The following is an 18,849-nucleotide window of genomic DNA, read 5'->3' as shown; positions in this document are numbered from 1 at the left end:
GTCGCTATCTAGGCTATAGCCAACAATAGCGTAGAAGAAATTCCCGAAGAATGTAGATTTTTTATTTATTTATCTTTTCTATATATACCGCATATAGAAGCCAAATCATACATACCGCACTAAAATCAAAAGAAAAACAGAGAACTCAACATTTCAGACACAAAATATCACCCGATTCATTATTCCGATCTCTATCTTCTGAACTACATAGATATATATATATATATATATATATATATATATATATATAGAGAGAGAGAGAGAGAGTCGAGATACATATCAATCATTAAATTTGATCAATATGTCTCGTTTGAGCAGAGACGATTTGGAGAGAATCTTCTCGAAGCTGGACTCCAACAACGACGGCGTGGTGAGCTTGGACGAGCTGAACCGGCTCGTCGATGGCGTCGCCGGAATTCGGCTGAGCTTCGCCGATCTGGAGTGTCTCGCCGGAAAATCCACTGCCGGACTGGACCTCGACGAGTTCGTCTCCTTCTACGAGTCGATAACCTCGACGCCGTCATCGAGCCACATCGGCGGCGACGAGGAGGTTGTGCTGGTAAAGGCGTTCGAGGTGTTCGATCTGAATCACGACGGGTATATATCGAGCGACGAGCTTGAGAGCGTGCTCGCGAGGCTAGGCTTTCTCGCCGGCGCCGGAAAGGACTGCAAGGCCATGATCAGAGCGTTCGATGCGAATTCCGACGGGAAGCTCGATTTCGAGGAGTTCAAGGACATGATGTTGCTTACTACTTCTTCTTCTAATTCTTCTTGATTCGATTGATAGAGTAAAGTTAGGTCATTTTCATGTAATTAATTATAGTAGCTCCTTATTGTGATTAATTAGCCTTATTTAGCATGCATGTGAGAGATAGACCGTCGTACTTATTGTGCTACTTTTGTGTACATGTTCAGTTTTGCATATATAATATAGACGTACGTATTGGGTGGGTTTATTATTCAACATTTTTTCTTTTAACTAAGTTTGATTTAAACAAAAATGTGACATGCATACGCATCATTAGAACAAGAGAGGTTAACTCAGTTAGTAAACACCCTCGTCCCTCTATATCAGAACACCACAACAATAAAGATGGTTTAAAAATAAAAAAAATAAAAAAAAAAGTTCTGAAGTATTGGGTTCTATTGAGTATCCGTACTATGCCAAGTTCACTGTGGGTCTTGCTTCGCTTCGATGCCTCTTCGCTCACTCTAAGCATCTCTTTTCACTACTTGATGTAATTACTAAAGAATACTTATCGGAAATTGAATCTGAAGATATTTGAGTTTACCTTAAGGTACAATGTTATTATTCTTTTTTTTTTTTGAGGAAACGTGGTCGGAGCCACGGAATATCATAAAAGCCCTCACGTATGGCGGAGGAATACCGTGGTTACAAAGATAATAGTGAAACAAAACCAACGGAAAGAAACAGAAATAAACTCAAACAAAACAAGGCCCTAGGAGGCCGCGCGCGACCTCAACTCGCGATCATCGGCCTTAATGGCCTCTTCCGAACAAGGCGGGACTAAATCCAGCCAGGTCGAGGACGAGTGATGGTTAACCGCGTAGCGCGCTAGATTATGCGCAGCAACATTACAAAGACGAGAAATATGCATAATGCGAAAACCTTCAAGCTCCCTCACCTCTCTGAAGATGCGGTGCAAGATCGTCCCAAGCTCTGTCGCAAGCGTCACGCCCTCATCGATCATCCTCACCACCCCCAAGCAGTCAGACTGGATCTCCGCTCTCCTACCACCGACGCTGCGAACTAGCTCTATGCCCCGGAGGACAGCATACGCTTCTGCAAGCTGGGGGGAGAACCCCCTAGCCAGGAAAAGCGTCTGCGAGGTGATCACCTCTCCGGTGTGGTTTCGGACAATACATCCGACACCGAAGCCTCCACGGTCGCGAGCGAGTGCCGCGTCGACGTTAATCGAAAGGGTCCCGTCACCAGGGGGTCCATCTGGGGGTCGTAGTCACCCTCGTGCTCGTCGTAGTCTCCCCAACCGTAGCCGCTCTGTACTCCTCGAGGAAGCTCACCGTCCACTGGACTAGCTGAGGCTGGCTCCAAGCTGATCTCCCGGCCAAGACATTGTTCCTGTGGTTCCAAAGCTCCCAAATAATGGTAATGAAAAGCTCATGGAAACGAACCTCAAGGGTCTCCGTCGCTCTGAGGAAAGCGTCGAAAGCATCGCCGTCTCTGAAAGGCGGAAGAATGTGGCCGAAGACCACCTCTTTCCAGACTCTCTTGCTCCACCTGCAACCCCAAAAGGTGTGGAAAACAGTCTCACTCGCCTCCTGACAGACAGGACAGCTGTCGTCAGAGGTGATCATCTTCTTGGCTAAGACTGCTCTGGCCGGGATCTGGCCTAAACAGACTCGCCAACAGAAGAGTTTCACCTTAGGAGGAACTCTCAGTTGCCAGAACTTCGTCCACCACATCTCCATCACCGTCGGGTCTGAAGAGCTGGCGACCGGAGTACTGGCTCTCTCCATCGCGACGCGGAAGCCACTTTTGACGGAGTACTCTCCGTTCTCAGTGAAATGCCAGCGTCGCACGTCAGGGATGCCCTCACCCCCACACGGAATGCTCAGGATCGCCGAAGCGTCCTCCTCCCCGAACATCGCTGTGATAAGATCAACGTCCCAGCTACCGTCTAGTCTCATAAGCTCAGTAACCCGCATATCGGGGGGAATCCAAGGGGGGTCAATCCAGGTGGCCGGTCTGTCCCTCGGAACCCAACTGTCGCCCATGACCAACACAGACTCCCCGTCCCCGATCCTCCATCTCGAACCAGACTGAATGATCTCACGTCCCCAAAGAAGACTGCGCCATATGGAAGAGCTACACGAACCAGTGAGAGCCGTCATAATATCACCGTCGGGGAAGTAGCTCTGTCTAAAGACTCGACCTACCAGGCTATCCGGTCTCCTGAGAAGCCTCCAGACACTCTTAGCCAGAAGGGCCTGGTTGGACTTCTCCAGATCTCTGAAGCCCATCCCGCCCTCTGACTTGTGTCGCGTGAGGTCCTCCCATTTACACCAGTGGATCTTCTTCGTCGCCGTTCCACCCCCCCACCAGAATCTGGCGATCGCCGAGTGGATGTCTCTAATCAAACGCAGCGGGATCTTGTGGCACGAGGCTACGTAACTGGGGATCGACTGAAGGACGGATTTAATGAGGACCTCTCTGCCAGCCTGTGAGAGGGAGAGGCCATTCCAACACTTAATCTTAGTTATTATTCTAGTGAAACAAAAGAAAGACCAGTAATATTTTTCCTATTATCCAATACAAGTCATTTATTCGACTTTTATAAATTGAGTGAAGGAGAGAGAAATAATAGGAATAAAATACCCTTATTTAAAATTATATTATTTTAATCTTTTTCCTCTTTTTCATTAATGATCATCATTGTTGCACTCTATATGAAACTTGTCCCTCATCAAAAGATATCATCGGAGACCCACTTTCCAACCTAATATGAGGCTGAGACCCAAATACTAATTGCTTAACGTACATGGTTCATTCGCTTGTGTTTTTGGGTGATGGTTGGAATTTCAAATTTCAAACGTACGTTGACCGAGATCTAGCATCATCAATGTGGAAATCTTCAATGTTGTTGTACTTTTGTGATCAGTTCAGAATTAATAATTAATAGGGAGGTTTCTTTGCAGAGCTAATATGACTTTTAATAAGGAGTAATATGGGAAGGTCGTCCCATGTGATTTAAATAACCTTAAATAGTTCATATTAAAATCAAATGTTATTGTACTTTTGTGATCAGTTCAGAATTAATAATAGGGAGGTTTCTTTGCAGCCACCGGTAAATTCATTTTGAATATAACTGATTAGCGTATGAACTATTTAACCTTAAATAGTTCATATTAAAATCAAATATAACTAAGTGTATTAAAATTCCATCGGACCTTTCCATAGTCTTCCTAGCTCTGCAAATAACTTTTTTCTACAAAGCACGATTTTCTCTTGCGATTGACTTGTCAATAAGAGTGCAATTTAAATAACAAATGACTCGCTTGTAAGATTGAACAAGAATATCGAATATTTCAACTTCCATTGCATCCACGACATTACTTTAACTCCTTTTTTTCCCTTTCTTTTTCTTGCACGATAACTAAATCACTTTACACTATTCACGTGCTAATGAGTTTGTAAAAATTATGGCGAAAATAGCAAAATAATTTGTTTATTTAGCAAAACATTATTTTTATTTTCACTTAATCCTTTTATATAATTTGTCATCTTCCAATTTTATTTTTTTCATACACTATAATACAATTCAAAAGTAATGTTGAAAGTCAACGATAATTGATAGGGACTGTCTTAAGTTGACGGACTGTACTATATATGTAACTATTATCTTACGCCAAAGCCGTTTAAAATAAAATATAGGTTATGTAGATGGATCATTGAAATTCTTTATTTCAACTTAGATTACTACGAGAAATACGAACTAGTGAAGATACGGCCAAATAAGTAATGTATCATATTGTGGAAAACTATACCACGACTTTGATTGAACACGTCAGCACTGTAAGTTAACAAATACCACCGGGACTAAATGTGAATAATTTAAATGAGGAAGCTATTAAGGTAGATAACTAACTAGATATTCACAAGTGGTGGAGCAATTTAAGGATTTGCTCATTGCACTTTGGTTTTTTATTTTAATTTTGGTATTTAAGCCAAACACGATCATTTGAACGGATTGGAAAAATCTGCAACTGAAAAAATAAATTCCGCAAATTTGGAGGAAACTGTACGTCTGGAATAAATAAATAAAAAACTAGAAATCATTTTTTTAATTATTTTAAAGAGAAATAAAGGGAGTTTTGTAAGGTTTTTCAAGCACGGCCTCTATTGTAAACTAATAAATAAACACAATTAATCGTATTGAATTATTAAAATTAAAATAGCTAAAATGCAAAAGGGAAATATTAATTTGAAAAATACAAAATGGAAACAACAATGTCCGGCTCCGTTAGATATGTACAATCATAGTATAATTAAGTATAGTTTTAAGATACATAAGTATATATATTTATATCGTTTCTTATCTTAGTTAATAAAAACAAAATTCTTCCAAACAACCGAGTTCAGATTAACCGAGTCCAGAACTAATTATTATTCAAATAATTAGTTAGTTTTCAAATTGGCTTTTTTTTAAAACTAGAGACTTAACCCATCTGCTTAGGCAAAAGTCCATTTTTATGTTGTTTAATTAATTGATCAATGTTTTAGTAGATAGTATAGCAACCGCCGCAGGCATTACTAATACTAGTATATAATAATAATAATAAAAACTTAGCATTCAATATAAGGAGAGCTAAGGGAAAAACTCATAGTCTCTCTTTGAAGCTTTTGTCACTTCTCTCTTGGGAGACGGGCGTTGGTCGGTTCCGACCCGGGAGGGAGGATTGAAGGATCTCTCGTGCTATTTATTGAAGCTCTCTTTTTTCATCTTCGCCTCCATGGGATTCCGACGTCAGTTCTGGAGTTTGCCAGCTTGCTTCGACTTTGTCGGATGTGCTATACCGGAGACGCTTGATCTCTTTCATCGTTGGTGATATTGGAGTCTTGGAGACGACGGATTTTCCAAGGTTGCTCAGTTGACGACTAGATCTGAATTTTCTGACGTAGTTATGGGTCCTACTCGATCTTCGGCGGATCTGATTCTCGTTGACGGAGCAGCTGCTGTTTGTTCTATCACTCCCGCCGTCCACGAGGTCAAGCCCTGACGTGCCAAGATCTACGGTGTGAGTTTTGTTGTTGTGTGGGTTGGAATTTGGTGTTTCTGCATTAGGTATGAGAGAGATCTCATCAACTTACTTTATAACTTTGAGTCTGGGTTTTTTATTTTCTTGTTTTGGATGTTGAATGTACTTTTTTTATTTTGGTGTTTGTCTTAATTTTTTTTTATTAGAAATATGGATTAGCCATTTTCCACCGGCCCAGTTTGGGCTTCCTGTTAGAGCTTTGTCTATACAGGCTGAAGAATTATCTTCTGCATGGTCATCAGACCACGGTTGGTTGGACCTCTCCATCAACCATTGTGGGTTTATTGAAAGAGTCAAATGAGTGCTCGAATTTTAACGTGCTTCATATTACTCCTCTTGACGGAAGTGTGCATAAGATGAGCGAACACATGTACTTAGTGTTAGTTTCTTTCCCACCTAAGTTCGAGTTGTGTTTAAGATATTATTCTCCTGTATCAATGGGTATTTTACCTGTTTTCTAATAAAAGCTTTGTGCAATTATTCAAAAAAAAAAAATATATATATATATATATATAAACTCAAAATTGAGTGATTCCAAATATATGATCTTAAATGTTTAAATTCGTCATTTTTTCTCTCTTTTAGGTTTTAAATTCGTCACTTTCTCTCTCTTACTTTTTTCAAACATTTGTTTTTCATCAAAACTTCAAAAATCCATATTTATCTCATATAAACTCAAAATTGAGTGATTCCAAATCCTACGGATTCGTGGCTCTGAGATATTCAAAAATAGACTCATTGTGTTGGATGAAAAATAACTTTTAATATCATAGATGTAGAAAAATTATGTTACTGCCTTAGATATGAAAATAATTGAAAATTTTCATAATTCATCTGGAAATAAATGGAAATTTATAGAATATTTATGAAAAATTCACTACAAACACACATAAACATGATGCATTAAATATGATTTTTCATCAAACACGATGGATCTATTTTTGAAGATCTCATCGCCACGAATTCGTAGGATTTGGAATCACTCAATTTCGAGTTCATATGAGATAGATATGTATTTTTGAAGTTTTGATAAAAAAAAAAATGTTTGAAAAAATGTAGGAAAGAGAAAGTGACAAAAAAAAATAACGAATTTAAACAATTAAGGTCATAAAAATAATTTTTATTAATTATCACTTATACAATTTATGCTGTTTGACTATTTTTTAAAAATATGCAAATATTGATTATATCCTAAATATTTTTGTTGGCTATTAAACTACATGTCTTTTTTCAATGTTCAAACCGTTTATTTTAGAAAATACTCTGTGGTTTTCGTTTGGAGAAAGCAACCTGAAGTGTTGTCTAAGTTGTCGATTATAACAACAACAAAAACAAAATAAAAATAAAAATTAAAAAGAACTATTATCGATCTCAGAAATTGTTTGAACACCGCATCTTTTGAACACTCGTGCACAACGACTAGGAGGTTTGTGAAAATTCCACACGCTAAGCCGTCAGGTTAACTTTCTAGGCAATTACTTCACAATACTTTCTTTTGTAGCAAATTTTGTGTAATTGTTTTATAATTAAGTCAAATCTTTACAATATGAAATGTGCGACGTCTATTTTTCATACTCCTCTTCTTATAAACTTAGGCGAGTTTTTTTAAATACCCAAGATTATTAGGTTATTTGGCTAACTCTCCTTAATTATTACATAAACAAATAGTTAGGGAAGAAAGGGAATACAAAATAAAGTTTAATTTTTATTTCGTAAAAAACTTAATGAAAAATAAACCATACAGTGCATTTATAATAATACATAAAATTTAACTATCACAAAATATATAACTTTATTTATTGTTTTCATAGTTGTCGAATTTATAAACTAATAGCCCCTGTCAAGAAAAGTTTGTCTTAGGTGTGACTCAAACCTACTCCATTAAATTAGATGTGCATGGATCTGGTCACTATCTTAATCCGATTAATGAATAAGCCATGCAACATTTGTTAACAAACAAAAATAAAAATAACGATTTTCTCGCGATAAACAGTGTCGAGCTTAATAAATATCCAGGCGAGATTGTCTCTTCATATAGATGAATTCAGTAAAGAGATGAGAAATAAGTTGTTAATAGGGAGAGTGAACCTACTAGCCCAATCAACTCACCAATATTAGGATAATAGTCCAAGTTTGAATAAATTAAGTGAATAGTCCAATTAATATTTCACTACCTAAATTACCCTCGTATATAAGAGCAAAACTCAATTTTCCCAAAACCTAAACCTAATCTCGTTCTCATCTTCGTCCATTTCACGCCACCGATCTACTTCACGCCGCCGATCACCATCGATCTATTTCACGCTACCGCGTCATCGCCAATCGTCGTCCATCCTCGTTGCTGATCGCTAACGTCGCCGGCGAGATCCGCCATAGATGCCGTCAAGATCCGCCATAGACGGCATCGATTCCGTCGAGCTCCGGCGGCGCGATGCTCGGAGAATTGACGGCTCAGATTGACTCGAAAATCGGCGGGGGGAGAGGAATCGGCGGCGGAGAGGAAATCGGCGACGATGGAGGGGATTGAGGAGAGGTACTTTGTAAATTCGCGAATCGGTTAATTTAATTAACATACTGGAGTGAGTTAGGTTAATTAATTAACAGGTTCGTGAAGGATTTGAAATTCACAAATTTTTTTACAAATATAATAACTTAAGTCAATTGATATTCAAAGTATTCAATTAATTAACCTAATTTCAAATTCAATCATTTAATAAATTAACTTTACTCACAAAAAAATAAGAACCTAAACTAATATTTCAGTCAATAAGTTAATTAATTAACCTAATTCACTCCAGTAGGTTAATTAAATTAACATATTCGCGAATTTACTAAGGGCATTATGGTCTGAGCCGAAAATATGGGCTATTTGCTTAATAAAATGAAACTTGGGCTATTCTCCCAATAAGAATGACAAACTTGGCTAGTTACAACAAATTTCACTTGTTAATATTCATGTGTGATAGGAAAGACGAAAAAGGGTGTGTAGTGTACGAGCATTTTTCTATTCATCCGCCTTTTATAGTGGTTGGTTCTATGGGTCTAATCGAGCTTACGATATGATAATTATTTTCATAACCGCTCTTTGTTGTGCGTTAATGAGTGGCTATTCTAGTGTAACAATCGATGATAAATATACGCTTTGTGTGTGGTAATTTTTTTATTTTTTTTAAGTGATATTATTAATCAAGATTACATGATATATTAGCAGCGCAAACGCATGTGACCCTATTGATCAAGATTCTTTAGATTATCCGCAAAGGTTTAGATAAGACTGCATTATGATAAGATTACATGATTTAATTAAGAGAAAATAGCCGTAAAAATACATAAAGTTTTACGCTGGATACACTTGATTGTCTATTCTTTTTTTTCGGCCGATAAAATACCTATTGTTTATTTTTAGTTACACCGTTACTACTAAGGTGTTAAAGTTAATGGAATGTCATGTGTCACGATCGGAGAGGTTTTTTATATGTAACAAAATACAATTTATATTCGTTTTAAAAGCAAAGAAAACTTGGTTTTCATTTTAAATTAAGAATTTTATTACTCTTATTTACTAATAACTTATAAGAAAATACTATGTGAATGTTTTAGAAAACTAATTATAAGTTTTTTAAAATACTATTTATATTATGATAAAAAAAATTGTATTTGAGGGTTTTTTTATTTATTTATAAAATACCATTTATATTATGATAAAAAAAAATTAACATTTATATTTGTTTTTAAATAAATAAAAAACTTGATTTTGATTTTAAAATAAAAAATTTACTACTCTTATTTACTTCTATATAGCTTATAAGAAAATACGCTCTGGATGTTTTAGAAAACTAATTATAAATTTTCAAAATTTAATTTTTAGCCCAATTATTTATTTATTTTTATTGCTTTTATACCTTGGGAATGTTTACAATTTTTTTTAAAATCAAAATCAATTTTTTTTTTTGTTTTAACAACAAATACAAATGGTATTTTTTATAAGAATGAAAATGGTATTTTGTTAAAAATAAAAAATACAATAAAAATCTCACTCATAGCATGACATATGGTATTCCGTTAATTTTAACACATTAGTAGTAACGGTGGAACTAAAAGTAAACAATAGGTATTTTACCCGCCGAAATAAAATGAGTAACTAAGTGTATCTAGCGTAAAATTTTAAGTTTTTTGCCACTATTTCCTCATTAATTAATACATGAGCATTAAGCTGAAAGAGAATAAATCATCCACCTGCAATCCTTCACCTATAAAGGGGCATGCATTTTAGCAGTCCATGAGGCTCAAACTCATGAACTCTCAACCGAAGTTTATGTGGGATTACTACTAGACCAACAACATCCACTTATTTTGTGTGGTAATCACTGAGTATGTAACCTCCTACAATTAATTATTGAGTAAAATTTTATATTAGGGACTTTGTAATCTAGTTTTATCTTACATAACACCCTATTTCTTTCATTTATTTATTTGAAAAAGAAATACGCTATTTTCAGGACTCTCTAGATATATAGTCATATGAAAACTCAAATTTTACCACATAGTCAATTTTCGGTAAATTTTAAATAAATAGCCATACAATTTGATTAACAAAGCCAACAAAATATAATTTTAATAATTGTAAATAATCATCATACTCTAACAGCATAAATGAAATGTTACAAACGTTCAAATAATATCACGTCACCATAATAACTATTTATTTAAAATTTATAAAAAAAAAAACTTCGAGTAGTGAGTGAGTAAAATTATATATTAGGGACTCTAAAAATATAATGTCGTCTTACCTAACACCCTATATCTTTCATATATTTATTTGAAGAAAAGTACTCTTTTTTTTATAAGAAAAAGACTTCAAGTGGTACTTTTCCTCAACCAAAAAAAAAAAAGGACTTCAAGTAGTTAAGAGTACTGAAACATATGTTGAGTTTTGAAGTTTCAAAAAAATAAATAAATATATGTCGAGCCAATTTACTGTACGAATAACGATCCCTGGATCGGTTTTATAAGGACAGAAAATATATAAAGAAAAATTAAACTTGAAATGTTAATATTGTAATTTATCAACATTTTATTTAATTTTTAAATGTAGTCATAAATGATAACGTAACTTTATTAGTCATTTAACAAATTACTATATTAATTTTTAATAAAATCGACTGAAAAAAATATATAGCCAATGTTTTGATCACAGTCAAATAATGCAGTTTTAATACACATTAACTTGATTTATTCCATAATATATTTTTTCGTTTTTTGTAGTTCAATTTGTTGCGATATTAAGTTTTTTGGGCTAATTTCTGTTTATTTGATTTCTATAATTTATGTTACATAAGTATATTTATGATATTTTCTACTTATTTATTTATGTAAACAATTAGATTACAAAATTTATCAAATATTGACTATATTCTTAAAATCATGTTTGCAATTTGACTACGTTGCTGGATTATCCATATATAAATATAATATTTTCTTTCTAGCTCATCAGTCCACTCTTTAAGATATTGACCGTTCTTAGTAGCTGTATTTTATTATTAAGAACAATATCGCATCATATGATCTCTAATCTGAAGACATTAATTAAGCTTGTTTTTACTACACGCATCCAAAAAGACGAAACAATATTATATTTTTCAAAAAGTAATAAAACCAAATCGTATATATATATAACGATTGATAAATAATTATGCGACAAGGGATTAAATGAACACCCATTTAGCTCTACACATACATAAATTTACTGATATAAATAACTGCTCATTATACAATTTAACCAACAATCTTATTAGCAAACTCTAGTTAAAATAAAGTGTAGTTGAAACTTCAATATGCAAAGTAGTTCATATTCGTTATATGTTGTAAAATAGTCATATATTTAAACAAATAGGATAAATTTAAGTGAAATTTGTTGTCACTAGTCCACTTTACATTTCTTATTGGGGGAATAGCCCAAGTTTCATTTAATTAAGGAAATAGCTCATTTTTTCTCAGCTGACAATTATACCCTTCATTATATACATTCGCTCAATCAAACAAACAAGCTCAATCGATCGAATTCACGCTCAAACAAACAAGCTTGTGCGTTCTCTCTCCAGAATCCAATCATCAAACCAAGGTTTTCCGATCATCATCATCATCACAAGATCATTTGTCCTGGTAACGAACGATCTTCTCTGAATTTCCTGATTCTTTGTTCACGCTCAAACAATCTGAATTTCCCGATTCTTTGTTCACGCTCAAGCAAGCTTTGGCGTTCTCTGAATTTTTGTTTTTTGCTTTCTGTGGTTTTCGATCAAACAGGCTTTTGTCTCCGAGATTTTCACAATCAAACAAGCGTTTGTCCTGGTAACGAACGATCTTCTCTGAATTGCAACAGCGTTTATCCTGGTAAGTCGCTGTTTTTTTTTTTTGTGGTTTTGTATTTGATTCATCAATTACGAACAATTCTCTATTGGTGTTCGTTTATTCATTTTCGGTGTGCTCTGTCAATCCTATTTGTTGATTCATCATCGTTCTTAGACAAATCATTCACTTATTTTATTTTAGGGACGATACGTTTATTAATTAACCGGATGAGTTAATTTAATTTACTGATTTCTGATTTGTGTCTTATGTTCGTTTAGTATTTGTTTGTATATTTATGTTTATTAAATCTTCAGTGTTCATATTTTACAGTACACTAACGTTAATGGCATCACAATCTCATTCTCGAAGTGCATCGGATGAATTACAAGGTTTTCATTTAATTTTATTAATCGTTTGAGTAAATTTGATTAACTATAACCATATAGGTTTCTTTGTAGTTGTTTAACTATTTTTTTTGTTCCAATTTTTGCTTAGAAAATGCGGCTGGGTTAATTCTTTATGATTCTTCCGGCAGTGGATCTTCAATTGATACCGTTGATATCGGAAAACAGGTTTCGATCATTGATGATATCGACTTTGACAACTTCTCTACGTCATTTGATATCAAAGAAAATTATATTTTCTTGTCTAAGGAGTATATGATTAAGGTCATGCAATTATATGCTATTACACATCATTTCGAGTACAAAGTCCTTAGATCTTCAAGTACTCGTTTCAATTTGATATGTTGTGCACCTTCTTGCCCATGGATGATGAACGCGGTGTCTTCCAAGAATTGTCATTTTTGGACTGTACGCAAGTACACTAGTCTGCACTCTATGGATCATAGGATGGAAGTCTTTTCTAATCGTCATGTTCAAGCTACCTCTTCCTTGGTCAGTCAATGCATCAAAACAGAGTTGTTAAATAGGAGTGCTAGTCATGTTACACCGAAAGATGTGATTTCAACCATGTTGGTTAAGGGAAAAGTCGAAATTTCTTATTACAAGGCATGGAAATCTCGACAACTTGCTCTTAAAGAAATAAGAGGCTGTCCTGAGGAGTCATATTCTTTGCATCCTCTTGTTGCAAAGATGATGAAGGAAAGGAATCCAGGTAAACCATTTGACATCAATCAGGCTCAGTTAATTAATTAACCTACTGTTCTTCATTAGTTAATTAATTAACTGAAACAACAATGCTAAACATAAACTGTTTTCTCTTTTTGTTAACACAGGAACATTTACTGATTTACAGATCAAACCAAGCGGAGAGTTTTTGTACTTCTTCATTTCTTTTGGTGCATCCATAGCCGGCTGGAAGTATTGTCGTCCCGTTTTTTCCATAGATGACTCATTTCTTAAAAGTAAATTTGGAGGTCAAATGCTTCTTGCTTCTGCCTTGGATGGCGATAATTACATATTCCCACTTGGATTAGGTATCGTTAATTCGGAGAACGATTCATCATGGGAGTGGTTTCTTTCTAAGCTCAAATAGTGTATGGGTGATCGTGACGACTTGGTAATCATATCCGATCGTCACATTAGCATTCCTAAGGCAGTTTCAAATGTCTTTCCATCAGCCAAACATGCCATATGCATGCAACATTTATGCAACAATTTGAAGACTAGGTTCCATCACGGCGCCATTGAGCCATTCTTCAAAACATGTGCAAAGGCTTACAAAACTCAAGAGTTTGAAAAGTTTATGACTTTGTTGGAAAGAATTGATCCGGGCATCAAAAAGTACCTAGAAGATGCTGACCCCTTACGATGGTCGCGTGCACTTTTCCCGGGAAAGCATTACAACATCATGACAACGAATATATCGGAATCGATGAATGCACTGTTGCTCGAGGTAAGGGGATTGCCGGTTTCGCAGTTAGTAATTGAGTATCGCAACATTCTTCAGGGATGGTTTTTTGATCGGTTACTCTCGGGCCAATCGATGAATTCGTCATTGACAACTTGGGCCTCGTTGAATATGTCTCATGAAAATGAGGAAAAAGCACGATCAATGTTGGTGAGTAACTCTAAATACTTTTAATTTACTTATCAATGGATTAATTATGTACTATTTACATAATTGATGTTGAATTTTATTATGTCTTTTCTAAAATATTTGTAGTTGATACGTGAAATGTATTTTCCTGAATGAGTTAATTTAATTAACTTACTAAGTTAATTAAATTTACTGTCTGATTGCAGGTCAATCCTATTAATGTTGATGAATTCCAAGTTCAAGATAATGGAGTGAACGAAGTTGTCAACATCAACAAACGAACGTGCACGTGTAATTATTGGCAAATGAACGATTTTCCGTGCTCACACGCTATGGCTACGATGTGGAAAAACAGGCTACAAGTGGGTCCGTTCATTTCACGGTATTATACAAAAGATTTTTATATTGCCACCTATTCCGCTAGTTTGTACCCGATTGATGATATGTCGAGTTGGGATATTCCATCGGAGTTGCTTAAGGCAATTAAAGCCCCCATTGTGGTAGCAAAGGCGGGAAGGCCAAAGTTGAAGAGGTATGCATCATTTTCGATTGCTGCGGAGAAGATGAATTGCTCGAATTGTGGAGCAATGAGACACAACAAGAGATCCTGTCTTAAGAAGCATTAGAGTTTTAGTTTCAAGATTTTGGAATTTTGTCTTATTCTTTTATTGAACTATTTTTCATGTTAGAAATTTTCACTTTGTTACCTTTTCTATACTAAAATGGCTTGATTTTATAGGCTAATTGATTGTTGAATTATGTTTTTTTATTGTGCAATCAATTAACAGTTTGCTTATATTAAGTTAATTAATTAACAGACTTATTGGGAGTCTTTATACTTTAATAAGCACTTGTGTGTTTTTGTTGCATAAAGTGATTGGTGTTTTTCGTCACTTTGGCACATATTTAGCTCATCACATGTATTATAACATGTTACATCAATTGACAAAGCAACACAAAAAGTATCATATCTGATTATGTATCATAACTAATTTACTCTATATAGTTGATGAAACTAATCTGTTTTTCACCACAAAAGGAATTTCAAAATGAAATCCAACTACAACCATTATCTAAACCTGCCCTTCCTTCTCATTTTTACACCAAAATCCCAAAATACTCTAATTAACCATACAACCTGTCTATTTTTTGTTCTTTCTTTTATACACCAGACTTTTTTTGGAATTCCTGGGCTTCTTCGCTCTTTTGTCATCGAACTGCGAAAGATTAAGACTAAATGACGGAGAATCACTGTCTTCAATTGTAGCCTTACTTTTCTCTAATGCTGATCCAAACTCCGTTGTGTAAGGACTTCATATCATCACTGCTGGTTGCTTGGGTCTTCTAGGACCTCTCTGTCCTAGTACATTTTCTTCAAAGGCTTCATTCAAGCTCAATAGGCGTGGAGACCTACGTGGCTGTGGTTTTGGCTGGTCGTTTGCTTCCGCTGCTTTTGTCGGGGTTTTCTCTTTATCACCCTCTTGATTGTCCTTCAAAAATCAAGTTAAACTAACTCAACAACATGTGTTTCTATAATGTAAAATATGCCTATATTCTATATTTACCTCACATAATTTCCGCTTCATTGAAGCTGCTACTTCCTGGCTTTTTGTACTTGTGTTATCATCACTTCCAAACACATCGACAACATCATTCAAATTGGCATCGACAGCCGACTAGACATTGAGATGTACAGTTAATTAACATAGGTTAGAATATATTTCAGTTAATTAATTAACTTTATAAACTTACATTGAGATGTAAGTAAACTTATTGTTACTTACATTTTCATTTGCCGGGTTTGGTGCAATTTCAATTTGAATTTCTGGGATATTGTTAAATGCATCCATCTCAATTTCAGCTTGCTGTTAAAGAAAGCAAGTTAACATGTTTTAGTAAATTTAATTAACTTAGGCCATGAATCAATTAACTTAGTACGTAAATCAAATTTACTTTACATTATATTTCTTACCACATTTGAGTAATTATCAGCAGCCCTTCTGCTCTCCGATGACGGAGAAACTTGTTCCTTCAAAGCAGATGATTCTTCACTGCTTCCCTCCTTGTTAGAAGTCTCACGATTACTCTGTTATTCAAAGAAACATTGATGCAGATATTCAATTAACTGGTTTCTATGTTAAATTAACTTTTTTTTTTACTTGTACAGCTACCTCATTTCCTTCCTCTTCAGCATGCGTCTTTGTGCCTTGTCCTTCATAACCTTGTGATCGTTTTTCATCGTCCTGGTAAGAAACATCATTTTTTAGGTATTTAGTTCATAAATTTACCAATAACTTGAACTTAACAAATACTCTTACCTCTTCGGGATTTGATTCATTTGTTACAGTTCTGTTGACACTGTTGTTTTGTAGGTCAACTCCACCTTTTCCGTAAACTATCTTCATTACTTTAATGATTCCATCAAGTTTCGTAGTCACTATTTCGTGATTTTCCTGTATCGCTTTCTTCATCTTTTGCTGTTCTTTCTTCATCACTGCTTGCTGTTTCGCAATCTTGCTCACAATTTGAAACAGCGACGAACTATCCCATGCTTCCCCGACATCTATTTCTTGAACTGAATCTTCCTCATCCTCCCTCGCCTCCTCTTCTTCCTCCTCGTCTTCCTCTTCCTCCTCTGCCTCTGCCTCCTCTTCCTCATCCTCATCTGCTTCTGTTCCCTCTGACTCCTCCTCATTTTCAGCATCAGACTGATCCTCATCGTTTTCTTTAAGAAGATCAATCATGTAATAAGCGTTTGTCTCTTCTTCGCTCAATTTAATTAAACCTACATGTACCTTCCAGCCCGACAACATAATAATGTCAACCATTCATAATTCCTAATCCCAACATTCAACATTCAGTTAATTAATTAACCTAAATCTATTTTCAATCTGTAAATAAATTAACATAACAGACATAACTTGAGCAAATACCTAATTCAAGCATTCAATACATTCAGTATTGGTTATGAATGTCACTTCTATAGATGACTGAAAAATTTAATCAAGCATGGAAAGTTATTTAATTAACTAAACCAGTAAATTAAAAATTATCTCTTTGTTGTTAAAGACATTATTGTACATCTGTGTGGCAACATTTTTGTTCGGATAGTAGACGTAATTCCATCGCAGTATTTGTGGCAAGAGATCAACATTTCTGATTTGTCCATAGCCGTGATCTAAAAGTGATGGAAGAATATCGTATGCCCATGCAACCAAGGCGTGTGAAAACCTTTCCAAACCGTACGCATTAACATTGTTACAGATCGAGTTTGATGCACTATTAATTGAATTGCAAAGTGCTTCGTAACTCAGCCATCCCCACGGAAACTCATTCACTCGCTTCTCATCACCTGCTATGCATACACGACTCATGTCGATGCCTATGTTTGGCTGTTTCGGAAATAGGATCAACTCAATAATGCATGCATTTGCTAGCATAATCAGCAATTCGTCAGGGGTCTCATCGGATTTAACTTCTTTATACTTTTGGAGAAGGTCTGCCTTTGTAACTCGTCGTGTGTTGGCGAAGAATGTCTTGTAAAAGACGGAATTCTCATCCACCTGTTTCAATTATAAATACTACATTAGAATACTTATCAAGATACAATGCATAACTTAATGTCTTGTAAATTGAGTTATGTAGTTAGGTTAATTACCTTTCGTGATTTAAGATAATCCAGTTCCTCTTGTGTGGGTTTTTGACAGTTTAAGCCTGTCATGAGAGCATAATCTTTGATGCCAAAACGTCTCACTTTTCTATTGATTTTGAAGGTGAGCTCATTTTCGTTGCTGCCTTGACATAGCCTCAGGACTAGATGATTGATGATTCTTGAAGGGAATCTCATGACTTTACTTGACAATGCTTCAGCATGATGGAGCGGTAACAACGAGCCAAAGGCAGATCTTCTAAACAGTTGTCGCTGCGGTTCATTAAGCTTTGAGATGATCTGATCAAAGTGCTCCAACTTTGTGTGTGTATTTATTCTTGCATTAATGAGCCATTTACTTGAATGGCATTTATATTTGGACTGCAAAATGATAATAAAATACATGAGTACACTATATTCATGTATAAAAAAATACACTCTTTGGGTTACTACATCAGTTGCTTACCCCATTTTCCTTCAGATTTATGCAGGCAGATGCATAAACGCTATGGCCAGATTCATCAGTTGAATACCTAATGAATAATAAATCAGTTCAGAAATTAATAAGCATTCAGTAAATTAATTAACCTAATGCCTTAATGCAAGCATTACATTAAACAAAGCAATTCCATAACTCATTAACCTATTTAGTGTATTCATTAACCTACATTAAGCAAAGCAATTCCATATAACTCAAGCAATGCAATTACATAACTCATTAACCTACATTAAGCAATTCCATATTACTCAAACGAAGCAAAGCAATTACATATACAGTTAATTAATTAACCTAATGCGAACAATTCAAAACTCAACCGAAGCAAAACAATTCCATAACTCATTAACCAATTCAGTGAATTCATTAACATATACAGTTAATTAATTAACCTAATGCGAACAATTCAAAACTCAACCGAAGCAAAGCAATTCCATAACTCATTAACCAATTCAGTGCATTCATTAACATATACAGTTAATTAATTAACCTAATGCGAACAATTCAAAACTCAACCGAAGCGAAGCAATTCCATAACTCAACCAATTCAGTG

General features: G+C 35.2%; 2 protein-coding genes across 2 annotated transcripts; both read left to right on the top strand.

Moving 5' to 3' along the window:
• Nucleotides 1–1,255, top strand: LOC149391640 (Calcium-binding EF-hand family protein). The gene has a single exon (XM_089620828.1). It carries the CDS (start codon nucleotides 302–304, stop codon nucleotides 773–775), a length of 474 nt encoding a protein of 157 aa, XP_089476954.1. The 5' UTR covers nucleotides 1–301; the 3' UTR covers nucleotides 776–1,255.
• Nucleotides 1,256–13,857: 12,602 nt separating this feature from the next.
• Nucleotides 13,858–14,777, top strand: LOC149391639 (uncharacterized). The gene is made up of 2 exons (XM_089620029.1): nucleotides 13,858–14,172; nucleotides 14,358–14,777. Exons 1-2 carry the CDS (start codon nucleotides 13,858–13,860, stop codon nucleotides 14,775–14,777), a joined length of 735 nt encoding a protein of 244 aa, XP_089476155.1.
• The last annotated feature ends 4,072 nt before the right edge of the window (nucleotides 14,778–18,849 follow it).

Source organism: Urtica dioica, chromosome 7 (assembly GCF_054948205.1).
Source record: "Urtica dioica subsp. dioica isolate 48M chromosome 7, U.dioica_male_clone48M_v1_H2, whole genome shotgun sequence".
NCBI classification, from domain to species: Eukaryota; Viridiplantae; Streptophyta; class Magnoliopsida; order Rosales; family Urticaceae; genus Urtica; species Urtica dioica.
Note: the sequence above shows the minus strand (reverse complement) of the source record. Positions and strands in the feature narration are given on the sequence as shown.